This window comes from Gavialis gangeticus, unplaced genomic scaffold (genome assembly GCF_001723915.1).
Source record: "Gavialis gangeticus isolate Ggan-Ray unplaced genomic scaffold, GavGan_comp1, whole genome shotgun sequence".
Classification (NCBI taxonomy): domain Eukaryota; kingdom Metazoa; phylum Chordata; order Crocodylia; family Gavialidae; genus Gavialis; species Gavialis gangeticus.
Genome location: NW_017729032.1, coordinates 195,115,275 through 195,129,411, shown reverse-complemented (window position 1 = coordinate 195,129,411; position 14,137 = coordinate 195,115,275). Strand labels below are relative to the sequence as shown.

General features: G+C 40.4%; 1 protein-coding gene across 1 annotated transcript in view; it reads left to right on the top strand.

Moving 5' to 3' along the window:
* DMD (dystrophin) overlaps window positions 1-14,137 on the top strand; it is a 2,221,918-nt gene that overhangs the window by 630,524 nt on the left and 1,577,257 nt on the right. The window contains exons 18-19 of the mRNA XM_019523954.1: window positions 1,803-2,044; window positions 5,088-5,268. Coding sequence (XP_019379499.1) covers window positions 1,803-2,044; window positions 5,088-5,268 — 423 coding nt within the window. The remainder of the gene's footprint in view (window positions 1-1,802; window positions 2,045-5,087; window positions 5,269-14,137) is intronic.

Sequence of the window (14,137 nt, the reverse complement as noted above, 5' to 3'; positions counted from 1 at the left end):
GGTTCCACTACTCTTCATGAATCCATGAGAAATTATTCCAGGAGAGCATTATTTCCTTATTTCATTAACAGCTAGCTGACATATGCAAAACTTGATCTCTGAACAGCTTATGCATGCATAGTGTCTTACTTCAGGACTTTTGCCATATAGGCCATTCTTAGCATAGGATCCCTAGGGCCATATTTGCATTAAAGCTTTTCAGTCATAGTGGCTATTTTATATTTACTTTCAGTGATGTAGTTGTTACTAGGCAGTTTTGGATGTCTGTTGTATACTCAGGTTGATAGTTGCTGCTTTTCTGATGGCTAATGCGGAACAGTGACACAGGTTATGGACAAGGGTTCAGTTGTGGAACCAAGAATTTCCTGTTCCTTATGGAGCTAGCAGGTCCTCATGTCTGTTAAGATTTTAACACTAGCAAAACTCTTACACCACCGTCTTACACCAAGATTACTAATGTGGTTTGTGATTTCCAAAGAATACATGGAAATGGTGTTATTTATTTGCTCTGCAGTAGTACCAAGGGTCTCTAGCCACAAATTATACATCAACATATATTAGACTTAAGTCTACAATTTAAAATTTTATTATTGAGTTTACTTTTTCACTTTCAAATATCTGAATTATTTTGTATCTCTGTTAAAGGATTTTTTGGGGAAGAAGTGTATGCAAATTTACATTCAATTTCTCTTCAAAATAAACCTTTAATCAACATACTCTAGACATGTCAAATGTAGCATAGACTTGAAGAAACAAACTATTGATTCTAAGATATATTGACTTGCAGGCTTCTGTTTACATCTAAACTTTGTTAAGAAATCTCCAGATAAAGCTATTTTAAGATGATGATGAACTGGCAGATCCTGCTTCTGCAGAGTTTAGTAATGAGGTTTTGGTGACATAGTTAAAGATTCACTTGCTACTGATTGGTACTGCAATTTGATTAACACTGAATTCATTACCGGTAACATTACTGTGTGCTAATTATAGGTTATGCCAGTAAAAGAAGAAAAAAACAAAGTGCTCATTTAAATCATTCCTCTTCTAGATATGATATCAGTAGTAAGGATGATCTACTCAAATTAATGTTACAGTGCAATTAGTTTTGAATGTAAGCCTACAGCATCAGATTTCTGAATAATTATAGATTATGCTATTGAAAGTTCTCTTTATATGTTTTATTTTGATGCCAATTTTGTTCAGTATGAAACCCCACAGTATTCTGAGTTTCTTTTACCTCATCAAAAAAGACCTTAGCAAAATTTCTTGTATATGCTTAATAAAGCATTTCTTTTTTGGATTTTGATTAATCAATAATTACTGAACATTATATTGCTTTTCTGAAACTGAATCTAAAATAAGTATAAAGTGTTTTCAAAAACACCTAAGTGACTTAGGACTTATGTCCCATTAACTTTGGTTTGGATTTGTGTTCCTAAATCACCTACATGTTAATATATTATGTCAATCTGGACAGAGTTTTAAAACATATAAGCTGGTTATTAGGTTTTATATTGTATCGCCTCCTTCTGTTGTATTTCTGTTATGGAATACATAACGTGTTTTTATTTCCATTATTTCTGAAGGAACAGCAGTACTTTGTCAGCAATTTACAATAGTTTTAAAATCCTTTCTATACTAATATGACATCTATATGGTCAGGCCTGTTTTTAATGGTAAATCATGATCTGGATTTATGAGATCTCAGGTACAGAAACTGGGTTGTCAAATAATTTTTCTACTTTTTCTTTGTGACTTAGAGATAAATAAGTATTGAACTACTTTCCTTCCTCTCTTTCTAGAGGGCCTTAATGCTGACAACATCAAACAAGCCTCTGAGCAGTTAAAGAGCCGGTGGATGGAGTTCTGTCAGTTGCTGAGTGAAAGACTGGCATGGCTGGAGTACCAAAATAACATCATTGCCTTCTACTCCAAGCTGCAGCAATTGGAGCAGACAGCAATTACTGCTGAAAACTGGCTGAAAGCACAACCTACACCAGCAGCAGATCCTGCTGCAGTAAAAACACAGTTAGAAAAGTGCAAGGTTAGAGATTCTGTTCCAACCCTTTTATTATTATACTTGATAAGTATTTCTACATATTGTCAGATGAAAGTGGAAAATAGACTTTGTGTCTTTCAAAGCTAGATGTTTTGAATGTCTGTTGCATGAAAGGAAGCAGCGATTAGTGTACAGGAGCAGGATACGGTTACAGACCAGGTTGTGAATCATTGAGACAGAGTGCTTCTTTCCATTAGTTAGGAATGGAGACACAGGGAGAATTCCAAGGGGTTGTCCTTAGAGAGTGCCTCATAATTGTTATTTATCTATTGTTTTATTTATTTATAATGTGAAACAAGCTGTAGGTTCCACCCATATTTAGTGCTTGGACATTTACCTTTAGGGGCCATCTTTGGTTAGGCTCTGTGCCTATGATGGGCCTGAGCTTTCTGGCAAAGCTTTCTTTTAAAAAAACATGTCACAGAATGCCCTTCAGAGGGGCCTTGCTAGGGACCAATGAGGCCTTGCCTAGTTTTTAACAGCATTTTTACACATGCAAGTGCTGCCGTGTTTGCAATTGCATAAGTGGTGAAATGCACATCAACGCTGAGAAAATGGTGGCAGCACACTTTTGAACCAAAACACATAGAAGGTGCTTTAGTTCAAAAGCTCATTGCCACCATTTTCTGTGCGTGGACACCCGTTTCACCGATTATACAACTACGTGAGGCACAGCACAGTGCACGTCAGCTTGCATGTGGAGCAGACTCGATTAATCAAGCCTACTCTGAAGCAGCAGATCTCCAGGGTGTCGTGGGACCAAAAAGTATATGTATAGATGTCCTAAGGGCCTCGTTGTTACATGTTAATTTTGGGCAGCTCCTGGAGCTTTTAGCTCCTGGATTGCCCACACATGTGAAATGAATTTTATGCATTTTTTAGACCACTTAAACTTGCACTCCAGCCTAGGGCTATCTCTGATTTGTGTTACCCAGCTCAAGTTATACTAACATGTAATCACACTAGGCTACATATTAGTGTGAATGCTTCACTCGTCCTGACTCCCCCACTGGCCTGGATCAGGTCTGCTGCCCCTCTTGAATCTCACCCCTCGTTGGGTCATCTGAAAGTAAGCCAGAGGTGGTGAGGAACAAAGGTGGTGGAGGAACAGGGGGAGCCCTGGGCTGAGGGGGCAAGCAAGAAGCCCTTAATGGGAGGGGAGAGGTGGCAGCAGGATTCTTACCCTTCAGTTCTCAAGGCCACTACTGGCTTAAATGTGTAATTGCTCCAAACTTGAGCTAGCAGTAACACTGATCAGCATTTGAGCAGTTCACAGTGCAATGTGTAACAAGGCTCTAAGAGAGTCCCTTGAAGTCAGTCCATGCTTGACTGCTGGAAGAAGGGTTGAACCAAGGCTTCTGCCCACTCTGAGACCCCAGCCTTTTGGTGTTTCACCTCCCCTGATTTTCTACATCCCTGGTTCAAGAAGCTAGCTTCCAGTTCCTCTTCTGAGAGAGGGACTTGACCTCCTATTGGGCTGTCCGGAGGAGGGTGGGGAAACTGAGCAGAACCCACAGTTCCAAGGAGCACACCAGACAGTCCCTTCAATAAAGGCATTTATTGGGTCAAAGGCCCCTCAGCCAGAAATTCTCTGCCCCCTCCAAAGGGATTATGTAGTCCCACTGTCCCCATCCAGTCCAAACAGTCCTGAGCACTCCCTAAGATATTCAGCTGTTCCCTTTTCAGTCTCTCCAAGAGCTCCCCAAAGTTCCTCCACTTGCCTCAGTTCCCAAATTCTTCTGGCCAGCTGGGAGGCTTCTTTTTTCCAGCCTGCTATCCCATTATCATGTTTATTTCTTCCGGACACCTCCTGAGTGTTGAGCAGCTCACCTTTATTGATGTGTCAACACAGCCATTCGGGCCTGTTGATGTTAAAGGTCTGTGTTGTTTCCTTCTGCATGAAGCCAGTCCTAGAACTTAACCCTTTACTTTCTGTGCAGAGACTAATGTGTTAAACAGCCTCACACAATATGATAACTTGAACATGGTTAACAGACAAAAATCACAGTAAAGCCCATAGCTCGTCACACAACATTTCAACAGCCCCTCTGTACCCATGGTTAGACTATCTAGATTCACTGGAGGCTAAACTGTTTCTTGCCTTTTCTCCCCATTAAGGAGCTGTCAAATCACAACAGAGGCTTTTGTTAGTAAGATAATAGAATAGCCCAATTTATATTAACTTTCTTGGCAACTTCCAAAGAATGAAGTGAGTCCTATTGATCCTGTATGTGCCCAAATCATTCCTACTTAGCCTCTATAGCATCTAATCCTGCCAAGAGTCATTTAATAACTCAAGGAAACCTTGGGAAAATATTGACCCTCCATGCTTCATTTGACCAGGACCTTTTCCACTTGTGGAACTGGGAGCACGTTCTCTCCCATCATGTTTAGGTTTAGACACCTCATTACTGGAATTATATTGGTAAGTGAGTATGGTTTTGGGGAATATGAGACTGACAACAGAGGTTTTGGTTTTTGTGGAAAAGTTGAAATATAAAACATTAACTTCTTCCATGATCTGTGGACTTTATTTCAGATTTATATCAGTAAAACTGAAGCTATTTTTTTCATTTACATTGAAATACTTGTTGACAGTTAAGGACAATCAAACACTAATGCATGTATAACTATCTGAAAAATGTAAATTCAAGGAACAAGAGCAATTATGTAGATATATTTAAACTACTTCAAGTGGAAAGTAACTTGTGGTTTTGAGACGGGGCATATTTAAGCTAAATACTAGGAAAACTTCTTGATTATAGGAAAATGGTCCAGGGATTTACAAAGCATATTTAAAATTTGACTGAACAAAAATAGGATATTGAAAACAGGTGAAATAGAAAACAGCCCTTATGTGAAAGGAAGATGAATTAAATTAACTAATACTTTTAATTTTCCATATTGCCATTTATCATTCAAGAAATTAAAATGTGGGTTTGTTCTTTTGTACTCTGCTACTACATAAATGCATTACTGATTTTACAGCCAAAAGATAATTTGCAATATTTTTTCTTTTACTATGCAGGATCAAGTCATCCATTTGTCTATCCTTCAGCCTCAAATTGAGCAGCTAAAGGTTCAAAGCAAAGCTCTGAAAGAAAAAGAACGAGGACCAATGTTTCTGGATGCAGACCTTGTTGCTTTTACCAACCACTTCCAGCAGGTGTTTACTGATATAAAGGCCAGAGAGAAACAACTACAGACTGGTAAGTGTTACTCAAGCCCTGACATTCTTTGCACACATTGATCAGTGGGTAGTCATAACAGCAGTTTTATTTGAACTTTAAACATGAACATGCAGCTTTTCAAGCTCTTGGGTATCATGGAGAAAGAAACACAATATACATCTGGAAAAAATCTCACTTATACCAAAATTAAGTTCTTACTGAGGGGCAGGACAAGGCTGTAGTCAGTGCAATGGAAGTAAAAGAATGAAGAATTAGGGATAAATGCATCAGCAGTTCCTCAATTAGTAAATCCATTTTAATGATACGCATACAATGAAACACAGGTCTATAAAAAAGGAAATATGTTTTTATTTTAGCCAAATTTATTATCAGGTAGTTTCTTGCCCAAAATGTTTTTTAGATTAATAATATCCCATTTAATCTTTTTATATTAAAATTGCATTATTAAAACTGTCATGACTATGATAATATATTATAAAATGTGTTAACTTTGTTGTTAAGAGAGAAATAGAAAACTGGACCTAAATCTCAGCACCTAGACGGACATTCATTTTTGAGCTAAAACACTGAACAGCAAAATATGGTTTCCTTTTTAAATGTGCTAGAACTAAGGCAGGGAGGAATGACATGGATGAAACATACCAAATTAGTATGCTACATGAAAGGTAATAATTTCCTGTAGATGGTAAGCTGAATTTTCCAAAGCTGGGTTTTTCTGGTTCCTTGATGTAAAATGAGAATTTCAAAAGGAATTTTTGTGCACACTCTAAAGATATGACTTTGGGTTTAGGCTGTGGAACCAGTCTTTTATGTGAACTTTTGATAAGATAAAGAGGGACTATCAACAATATATAACATGTTAAAAAATACATGTGCTTTCTTCTTTATTCAAATTAATTTCAAATTATGGCTCTGTATAGGCATTACATTTCTACTGGAAGAACTGCTGCTCTCCAGATAGCAACTACAAGCATACAAGCACTCGTTAGATTTATTTGGGGGGAACCATGCCATCTCTGGGAGAAAGATCTTCCAGGTATATATGAAAGGGTCAGGAGTCAACAGCTTTCTATACATGTGCTTGTTCATGTTTTAATTAGAATGTGTCAGAGCGAACTCTATTCAACAATTCTGCTCCACATTCTAATAAAAATGCTCTAGTATTGATTCAGTATCATGTCTGTTAAGCCTGTGTGTGTTTTAAAATGGCTGTGGGGGCACTTGAGCTAAAACTTGTTGAATGAGGTTTAGCTAAAGCACCCCATGGCCATTTTTAAGTGTGCGGGGGCTTAATAGACATGACGATGAGGCATTCTAGTTAGAGCGGCTCCTGGGAACTGTTCTAACTAAAATGCCACCCCCCACCCAAACTCTGACCACATGTATAGGCAGTCAGTATTTGCACACTTTCCTCCCAGTCTGGTCTGGGAGGGAGTCATCAGGGCTGTGCTCCCTGCCTTTTCCCCAGACCAGTGGTCTTCCTGGTATTAGGAACAGACTGGGGCCTTTGCAATGCTGTGCCTCTCTCCTCATGGACTGGTGAGATATCTGGTGAAGTGAGCTCTGTCTCATGGAAGCTTATGTATCTCTGAGTTTAGTTAATAAGCTAGGTGCATCTCTACCCTGTCTTCTCGCTGACTTCAGACTAACACAAATACATACTTCTTAGTTCAATTATCTTTGCAATGAGGAAATACATTTCTCTACTGCATGATCTGCAAACATAAACCTGAAATTCATGAGACAAACTGTGGGTTTGATTGAGATCATCCTAACCAAGCTTAGGGTGATACAAATGGCCGTGAGTACAAGTGTTGCAAGGCTTAGCTTGCCTTAAAAATGGCATGCCCAATCTAAAGTTTTTCTTGTTAGATGCAAACTAACTTTAGATCAACATGGGTTGACTCAACATAAAATAAGGTATTCTATGTTGTTTTAATCACCCTGACCCTAATTGCCCCCTTATCACCACACCACCAGACTGGGTAGTCCCCATCATAGACTTGCCAGACCCCCCTCAGGTCTAGCAGATCCCCAAATCCCCCTGACTGAATTTGCCTCCAGCTGCCCATGTGTCCTCCTGGCAAGTGGAAAATGCATGCAATGTGACCATCCTGACTTGAGTGTAGCTGGCTTAAACTAAGCTGCCTAAACCTGAGTTAGGTCCTGTAAATGCTTTACCTGTATTTCTTGCTGGCTTACATATGTAATATCAAACTTAGAGCTGTCAAACGATTAAAAAATTTCATCGCAATTAGTTATGCAATTAAAAAAATTAGTCACAATTAATCATGATTTTAATCACACAGCTAAAAACTCAAAATTATGTGCAGAGAAACTCAAAATTATGAAAAATTTTGCAGGTACTTTCTATCGTTGGGGGGTGGGTGTTGGGGTGTGTGGATGGGAGGAATTTGTGAAGGTATGAGGGACTGTGGGTGTTTGTGTGGGATTTAGAGCCTAGGGAGGGGGGGATCGAACCTGGGGAGGGGAGACCCCCACATGCCTTGGCAGGAGAATGGTACTGTGGGTCAGTAGTGAGAGGTAACAGTACAGCTGGGGGGCTGTGGCTTGGGAGTGAGGGGTAGGGAAAGGGCATGGACATATTACTGCCCCCACCCAATCATATTACCCCATCCCCCCACAAGTGCTTCTTCTTTAAAACTGGAAATATGGTAACCTTACAGGAAAGCAGCCTGGCTGCATATAGAGGAGCACCCACCAGCTAAGTCTGTGGAGGGGGGAAAGGGGAGGCGGGAAGATTGAGGCCTCCATAGTGAGGGAGGGAATGGAGCAGGGGCAGGGACTGGGATGCATGGCACCCTGGGGCCAGGGCAGATCGTGGAGCTGTGAGCAGCTCATCCAGGGCACAGGGGGGTGAGGGGGCACAACTCTCTGCCACTGTGTGCACCCCCAGGGGATCCATGGGGGGCATATGCCCTCCCACATTTGCGTGCAGAGCAGAGGGGGCTACCTGCTGTGGGCTGGGGCTCTGTGCCCTGCTGCCTTTGCTCCAAAAGCTGTGTGACACCATGTTGTGCCTCCCACCACAGGCAGGCAGGGGACGTGCAGCTCCCAGGAAAAAATCAGCAGGGCACAGAGCCCCAGCCCCCAGCGGGCAGCCCACCTCCACTCCATGCACAAATCCTGGGGGCATATGCCCCACATACCTCACCCAGGGCTTGAAGCCATACCCTCTGCACCTCTGGATGATCTGTCCACAGCTCCATTCCATGAACCGCCCTGACCCTGGGGCCCTCTTCACCCCAGCCCCTGCCCTACTCCCTCACTATAGGGACCTCAAACTGCCCCCTCCCTCACTTTTTCCCTCTCCCCCTGTCCCTTTTCTTCTGCAGACTTACCTTTTGGGTGCTGCTCTACATGCTACCCGGCTGCATTCCTGACTGTGTGCATGCTGCGAGTGCTCATGTGTGTCTGTGACTGTCTGTATGAGCCTTCCCTCCTCCCCCCTCCCTGCACCTTTCTGCTGCAAAAGCCCAGAGCCTGCACCTGGACTGCCCTGTGGCCCTCTGTACAACCAGCATTGCCCCTCTGGGCAGCCCAGAAGTGGTGGTGATGATGGTTCCAAAACCACATGCACGATTAAAAAAAAAAATTAATACAAGAACAAATTGATGTGTTAATCATGCACATTAATGATGATTCACTGACAGCCCTAAATGTTAGGAATACATCCTTACTCTAAAGAGACTACATGTTCCATAAACTTGATTAGAACATGAGCTATACCAAATAAACTGAGAGACCCAAGAGAATGTCATAGCACCATCAATGAATTCCATACTCACCTCAGTGAAGTCAAAAATCAAAAATTGAGATGAGAAGCAGTAATAACTGGCAATCTAAATTCTGTAGCTAGAGATTTCTTAAAATTCTGTTGCTATTGCATGAAAATAGAATCAATTTAATTCTTCTTTAATTGTATTACAACCACAGTGTCATAGCAGTACCATCTTTTAAAAAATGCATTTGAACAGATATATCTATAAGCATATATGGAAAGCAGATTCATTGAGAAATAACAATAACACTTGCATCCTGTAGAGCATCTTTCATCCATAGCTCTCAAAAAAGTGCCAGTTTAATGCACACATTTTTTCACAGTACAATTTAATTTAAAAAGATAAAATGTGTGCCTGTTTTTGGCTCTACAGTAAAGATTGTATATGATGAAACAAAATCCTGTCAGTCTCAAATGTTTGATATTTCTTCCACAAGCAAGTAGCTCTCTTACACTGTAGTATGATGCCTTAATTAAATAAATTCAGAAGGCTTTATGTTTTATTTTTGATGATGCATCTGCATTCAATCAGCATTCATTTTGCAATTCCCTGTTTAAAAAAAAGATTTCTGGAAAACTTTTGCCTTCTAAAGCAGAGAGGCATTCATGTATGTCAGTCTGAGGTCAGGCAGGAGGCAGGGTAGAGGTGTACCTTAGGCACTAGTCAGTTAGAGATGCATATATTTTCATAAGTAACAGTTTTCTTCATCAGATGAATTATTTAGTCTATAACAGTTATTCTCAACTTTTTTGTACCAGGGCCCATTTGTAAACATTGATGGCCAGTCTTGACCCAGCACCCCTCACTCATTACCCACTTCCCCCTCCTGCCCCCAGCCCCACCAATGTGTGGGGTGGGGGTGGGAGGGAGTGTAGGCCCGGGATGTGTGTGGGGAGGGGCATAGGGGGCCGCAAGCAGCCCCTTGCAGGCTGGAACTCTGAGAGCCTGAAAGGGAAAAGCCACAGGTTCCCATGTTTTTCTCCTTTAGAAGAAAATCCATTTTTGTTTGCGACCCTTTCATATATTCTTCTGACCCACTTTTGAGTTGCAACCCACAGGTCTATAAGGTGCAAGTGTGCCCTCCCTTTTAGCTTCTGTGTCATTTTGTGTTTCTTCACCTTCCCCACTTTCCTTGCCCGCATTTGTATTCTCCACTTACCCTAACTCTTTCCAAGATAGACTATAATTCTCCCCAGTAATTAATGGGAGAGTCATTACTTGAGTAATGTTGCTATAGCTCACAGATTGCACAACTGGAATCTCAACGTAGGTTCCTAAAACTATGCAAACAGCCACTACAACAATAAAAATAAACCTTCTAGATTTTACTTTAGCAAGTCATTTCATTTGTTTAGAGAACATTTTAAATATTGAATATTTCACATTGCCTTACATGAGATTTTGAACCTTAGGGTCGATATTGCATAAGACTCCAGTATCATTTTATAAGAATTTTTCAGACTAAACATTGTACATTACAATAAGGGATGTGTCATGTAAATACGGCAAATGCAAGTGACATTTGAGACTGTTGGCAGCTCTTGATGTGGATTTAAAAAAAAAATAACATTCAGTTATTAAAATATACAACGTATATACATATAAAATAAGTCTTTGATCTAGTTTTGTATAGTTTTAGCTAGTTTTTATTTGAGTTCAAACTCTATTGTCAGTTACAGGTAGATGAGCAAATCTTTAATAAGTAATGTTGATGTAATATCATTTTCGTTATGTTGCATACTTTTTCTCAGTCAGTTGTTTCCCATTAAAGAAGAAAAACTAATTATCTTACATAATGAACTTTATTAGATAATGACTTCTTTTGAAAGTCCACTTTATCTTTTTTCTCCTCCATGATTAATGGAAATTGCTACCAATGGAAAATAAATCTACATAATATCATGCACTAAAACAATTGCATCTTTTTATTATATTGTTTCATTATTGTAGGGCTGGAAAAACCAGCCTGCACCATTTCTTTTAGCATGGAGATACATCAGAGAAATAAAATTGTTAATGCACTTTCAGAGCATTCACGATGTTCTCCGCTAGTACCGTGCAAGAGTCTCAGACATTGCACTCTGATGGCTTCTGATGATAGGGAAAGAAAAAAGGTGTATGGGAAACAGAGCAACACTATTCTTATGTAATCATCAGAAAAAATAAAAAAAAAAGCTTCCCAAGGGTTGGACTTTGATCAGCTTCAAGGACAAGTAATGAAATACAAGTAAAAATAAGAAAGTGTATTTCTAGGAAAGGAGTAGTGAAAAAATGTTGGTAACTCACATGGCATAGAAAGGTCATTGTTTCTATTTAACAAACTTTTAGTGCACATGTAGGAGCTTAGGGATAGTTCATTCAAGTTAGTTGCAAGAGCATGACTCCATAGATTCAAATTTGCTACCTATCTTCTGCTGTCACTATGAAATGATGAACAATGAATTTTCCCTGATTGTAGGGGGAAATTGTTTGGGAGAAGAGGATGTACAATGTCTTGATTGTGAGTAGAATAAAACTACTCATATTACTCACATTTCAATTCTGTTGGAGAAAAGAAATCAGTTAAAGCAATATGGCAAGAAAAGAGAAACAGCAGTGTTCATTTGTTTGAAAAACCGTTTCCAAATGTTTAAATAACACTGCTTATTAAAAATGATAACGTCATGTTGAATTTCTCAGTCAAACTCACACTTTCTCTCTCTTTGTGGTTAGGTAGCCCTCATCATTTCCATGAATGTTTAAAAAAAATAACAAATTTATCCATATCACTGTTAGAGTGGGAAGTACCATATTTACTTGAATCAAGACAATCCTGAATTAAGACACCCCCCACAATAATTACATTCTATATGTGGAAAAGTATATATTTTAAATAATATTTCATGTATAGAATCAAATCACTGGAAGCTTGTCTTAAATTCATCCCCACTGCATCAGTGGGGAAAGCAGGAGTAGGGGGGCATGTGAGGAGGCCAGTGAGGGTCAGGCAGCAGGTGGGTGGCAGGTAGTGGGGTGGGTCAGACAGATTGACCACATCCCCCCAACACATTACCACTTACCCCTACTACTTGCCTCCCCTGCTGTTTGCCTCCCTTGTGCCTGCCCCTCCCGCCACCTCTGCCGACTCCTCCCCACATCCTCAGGCCCTATCTCCCTTCACTCCATCTCTCCCCCCACAGCCTCAGGTCCACTGTATCCTGACCCCTCTGCTGCCCCCTCCAGTCTTGCTCTAGTGCCACAGGCTCCATCCCTGCTCTGTGCTTGTTCATGTCCCAGCCCAGCCTAGGAGCAGTGGCAGCAGTATAGCAGTTTGGGCCCTAGCTCCCAGGCCCAACCCAAGTCACCGTGTTGTTGTTGCTGCTGCTATTACTGCTGCTGCTCCTATACTGGATTGGGGCCAAAGCAAGTACATACTCTGTGCCCCAGGCTGCATCAGCGATGGAGCCTGTGGCACTAGAGTAATAGTAAATGACAGAGCAGAGGACAGCAAGGCAGAGGCTATGGAGGTGGGGCAGTGGACCTGAGGTTAGGTGGTGGGGGGCAGGTGACAGGGGGTCAGGCAGAAGCTGCAGATGCCCCCTCACTGCTCATACTCAATTCCAAGATGAAAGACTTTATCCTCCATGTTAAAGGGGGGGGAACCTGTCTTGGAATCAAGTAAATTCAGTATTATCACCTATTTTAATTACCTATCCAGCAAAGCCCATATGCATATCCTTAAGTCTGTCTGTCCTGCAACACACTAAGCAATGATTTTAAGCACATTGTATTAATTATTGATAAGAGATTTACTTAAGTATGTGTTGAAAAGTAAGCTAAGTGCTTTGTTAATTTGGGCCCAAGGTCTTAATTATCAATCCATTTTTTCTCTGGTGTTATCTGTTTAGAATTGTATCCATGTAAGGAAATACACAGCAAGAATATTTCAGTATTAAGTGTTTCTCATGAAGTATAGAAACAGTACACAGCATACACTTCTCCCTCAAGATTATATTAATTATTCCCTTCAATTAAACCATATTGTTTATTACAATAAATAAAGAAGAATCTGTTTGATCAGAATATGCAGGTAAATGAAAGGAAGATGTAGGGATGATTTTGAGCAGATGGTAAAAACATTCATTTAACAGTGGAAAGTGGCACTGACTCTTCAGATTTCTCTTGTGTAATATACATTTAATTGGATGCAGTGTACAGTTAAAGGACTTATACCACATAACCAATAACTCAGGATAGACACTCTTCAACCTAACCTGTAAAGCTCAGCTCACTTCTCAGTCCTGTTGCTCTCCTCTCTTTCTTTGAATGTCTAGACACGTGCTCCCAGGGTTTGGCCACCATTATTGGTCTGATAAAAATTCTTCCCTTCTGATAAGAGGTGGAATGGAAGGAGGAATTTTCTATTCCTAGTAATAATGCAACAGTATTTTCCTGCTGTTATAAGAGGCACTACCTTTGAATATTTGAGATTGAGAGCTACCAATTTGTATACTTTTTGTATTATTTCATGAGCCTGTAAATAAACTAGTGAATTAAAGAATCTAGTATCTCTTCCTGTCTGCTCCCAATTCAGTTTCTCATCTGATCAAGCAGCATAGCAGACTTACACTTGTGTTCATATGAATATTTATGATATTGGGTCCTGTACTGAATCCTAAATTAAGAAATTAAGAAATATTAATTTTTAAAATGTATTAAATGTATATAAAATGTAAAAGCGCTTATTTGTATATAGGTATGAATAGGAGTCTACTAAAGTTGAAGAGGTGGCCAGCCAATTTTGTGGGTAGATCCTGGGCATGGCTGCCGCTTTCATAGGCTGAGCATGGCGGGGCCTCCACCATGCCTCTGACTGGCCCAGGGGACCCGGAAGTCCTGCTGCTCCCCACAGATTGCCACAAGGCCTGAACCCACAGCTTAATTACCCTGATTAAGCCCAGGGAAGCCATTAAACCAAGTGTAATTAAGTGTGGATGAACAGCATCCCTGGCCTTAAACAGGGTAGTTAAGCTGTGGATTTGGGCCATCCCCGAGTGATAGGCTCCATGATTTTAGTGGGCTTGCTGCAAAAAAACACAACCCCC